This window comes from Sapajus apella, unplaced genomic scaffold, assembly GCF_009761245.1.
Source record: "Sapajus apella isolate SASKATOON/1434 unplaced genomic scaffold, GSC_monkey_1.0 scaffold8936, whole genome shotgun sequence".
Lineage (NCBI taxonomy): Eukaryota > Metazoa > Chordata > Mammalia > Primates > Cebidae > Sapajus > Sapajus apella.
This window is the reverse complement of record NW_022445857.1, coordinates 1-2,214: the sequence shown is the minus strand read 5'-3', so window position 1 is coordinate 2,214 and position 2,214 is coordinate 1. Positions and strand designations below refer to the sequence as shown.

At 32.7% G+C, this 2,214-nt stretch overlaps 1 protein-coding gene across 1 annotated transcript; it reads right to left on the bottom strand.

Annotated features, from left to right (window-relative positions):
• Positions 1 to 471: 471 nt before the first annotated feature.
• LOC116548265 (transport and Golgi organization protein 1 homolog) lies at positions 472 to 2,128 on the bottom strand. Its single transcript, XM_032273812.1, has 4 exons — positions 1,939 to 2,128; positions 1,611 to 1,688; positions 1,418 to 1,528; positions 472 to 519 (listed from the first exon to the last, which is right to left on the bottom strand). Exons 1-4 carry the CDS (start codon positions 1,987 to 1,989, stop codon positions 490 to 492), a joined length of 270 nt encoding a protein of 89 aa, XP_032129703.1. The 5' UTR covers positions 1,990 to 2,128; the 3' UTR covers positions 472 to 489.
• Between the last annotated feature and the right edge of the window lie 86 nt (positions 2,129 to 2,214).

Below are 2,214 nucleotides of genomic sequence, written 5' to 3'. Positions count from 1 at the left end.
GGACATGTACTTTTCTTTACCTGCTCTTTTTTCTTCTTAAGCCTAGCATTTTCTTCTTGAACCCGATGGCATTCAGACTTCACTTTCTCTTCACTAAGTTTAGCTTCATTAAGAGCAATCTGAACCTAATGCAAAACACTCCTATTAGTGAATTAATTCCAAAGAAAACCAAAAAAAGTTACTTTCCCAACCCAACATCACGTAGTTTTCATTTTTTGCACATTTTAGCACATGCCAACTTTTTGCTCCTCAATAAAACTATGATACAGTTTTAATATCCTGGAGGAATTATAGTCAGCTTTACCTCTGAAAATTCTGAAGCATTCATGGAAATAACATCTTTTAACTTCTCTATACATTTCATGTTTTCTGATATCTGCCATGTAAAAACAGAATACAAAATGCATATTAGGATTTCAGTAGAAACACTGGGATATATACTAAAAAGAGGAAACATCAACGAAGTAAATCTCAGAGCCATCCTGTGTTTCAGGTAAAAGCAGGTTTTTCAGTTTTGCCCTAGGGAAAAATCAAGAACTTAAAGAGGTAAAGGAAAATAATCAAAGGCGTAAATATTTCATGGCATACACAACCTTCCTTGTTAGAATAAAATGTGATACATGGCAAGACTAAAAGATGAAAGAAAAGAAACTGAAAAAACTTTCAAGTTAACAAGTTCAAATCAATGTAGGTTTTTTTTTTTTCCCCCTTGGGGCAAGAGAGAGAAAAAAATCCCCAAGGTACTTTAAAAATTCTCTTGCCTAAATTAAAAATGGGAGAATTGGAGTGAGAATAGACAGATCATGCATATACAAGAATTCCAAATAATTTATGAAGATTCTAGCTCCTCAAGGGAATGGATCATAATCCTTCACTTTTTAACTGTGAGCTGTGTTACTAACTTCCTTCCAAAGAGTACAATAATGCAAAAGGTTAAAAAAAAAGTAATTTTACAGTGAAGAAACCTGGCAATACTAAGCTCAGTCAGGTCATCAAGATTAATAGGATGTGGGATTTATGGGAACCCTCCTTACTATCTTTGCAATTTTTATGTCATTCTGAAACTATTCTATTAATAAAGTAAAATGCTTACAGTGAAAAAAGAACTTTGCAAAACAAAACAAAACACAGGGACTGTTCAACTGGGTTGTGGTTTCTTAGTTGCTCCACATGTTTTGGGGGACAGAGCCAAGCAATACAACAATTACCTAGGGTTGAGAACCAAAATACTTCCTAGGCCCATAAGAGTAACTTCTTGCATAAGTACTTAAAATCCCACAAAAACGGACAGAAGTAGGTTCAACTTCCCTGACTCGCACTCTTACTTCACAGAACACTATGGAAAATGAAAAGTTCAAATCCATCTACAGAGTTCAAAAACCAAATTATTAGTAACAGTTAGCAGCAAAACTCTTACCAAATCCTGATTCTTGACATTCTGTTCTCTCTCAGATTCTAACATAACACGAAGATTTTTAGCTGTGTCACCCAGAATTTCCTTATTTTTTTCAAGTGTCTTGATTTTATCCTACAAAAAAGATATTAAGATTAGTTACATTCATTAATTTTTACTTTTGTTTTAAAATGTAATCCCCAAAAGAAGTTTTCACCTTAAATTTAATGGCTTTATCAGAGAGAACCATATTTTGTTTCCTAGTTTCTTGAATATGTTTCTTTGATTCCTCAATCTGCAAAAAATAAAGCATTCAGAATCCAGAAATACAAAGTATTGTGCTATTGGAACTTACTTTGAAGTGATTGACCTCTTATAGAAGAAAACAGTACTTTACACACATGATTGCTTAAGCTCTGGATTGTTTATAGGAATTAATGGAATAATAAATATTATTTTAAAACACCATAGTAACTGAACTATAAGACAGGTGAAAATAATTCAAGCTGGGACCATGGGAAAAAAAGACAAAAGAATAATTAAACCTTCTGTTCATAATTTGACAATTTCTGTACAAGTTCTGTATTTTCTTTCATAATAATCTTCAACTTCTCAGAAATCTGCTGTTCAGTGACTGAAAAAAGAAAATATGTAAGGTTATTATAATCACTAAATGAAACAGAATTACCCAATGTATCAGCAGAAAGACATGTTATCTGGCACTATGAGGAAAAAGAACTTAACATAACTATTATGGTTTTGAAATGTGATATGGTTTGGATTGTGTCCCCACCAAATCTCAAGTCAAATTATAGTCCCCA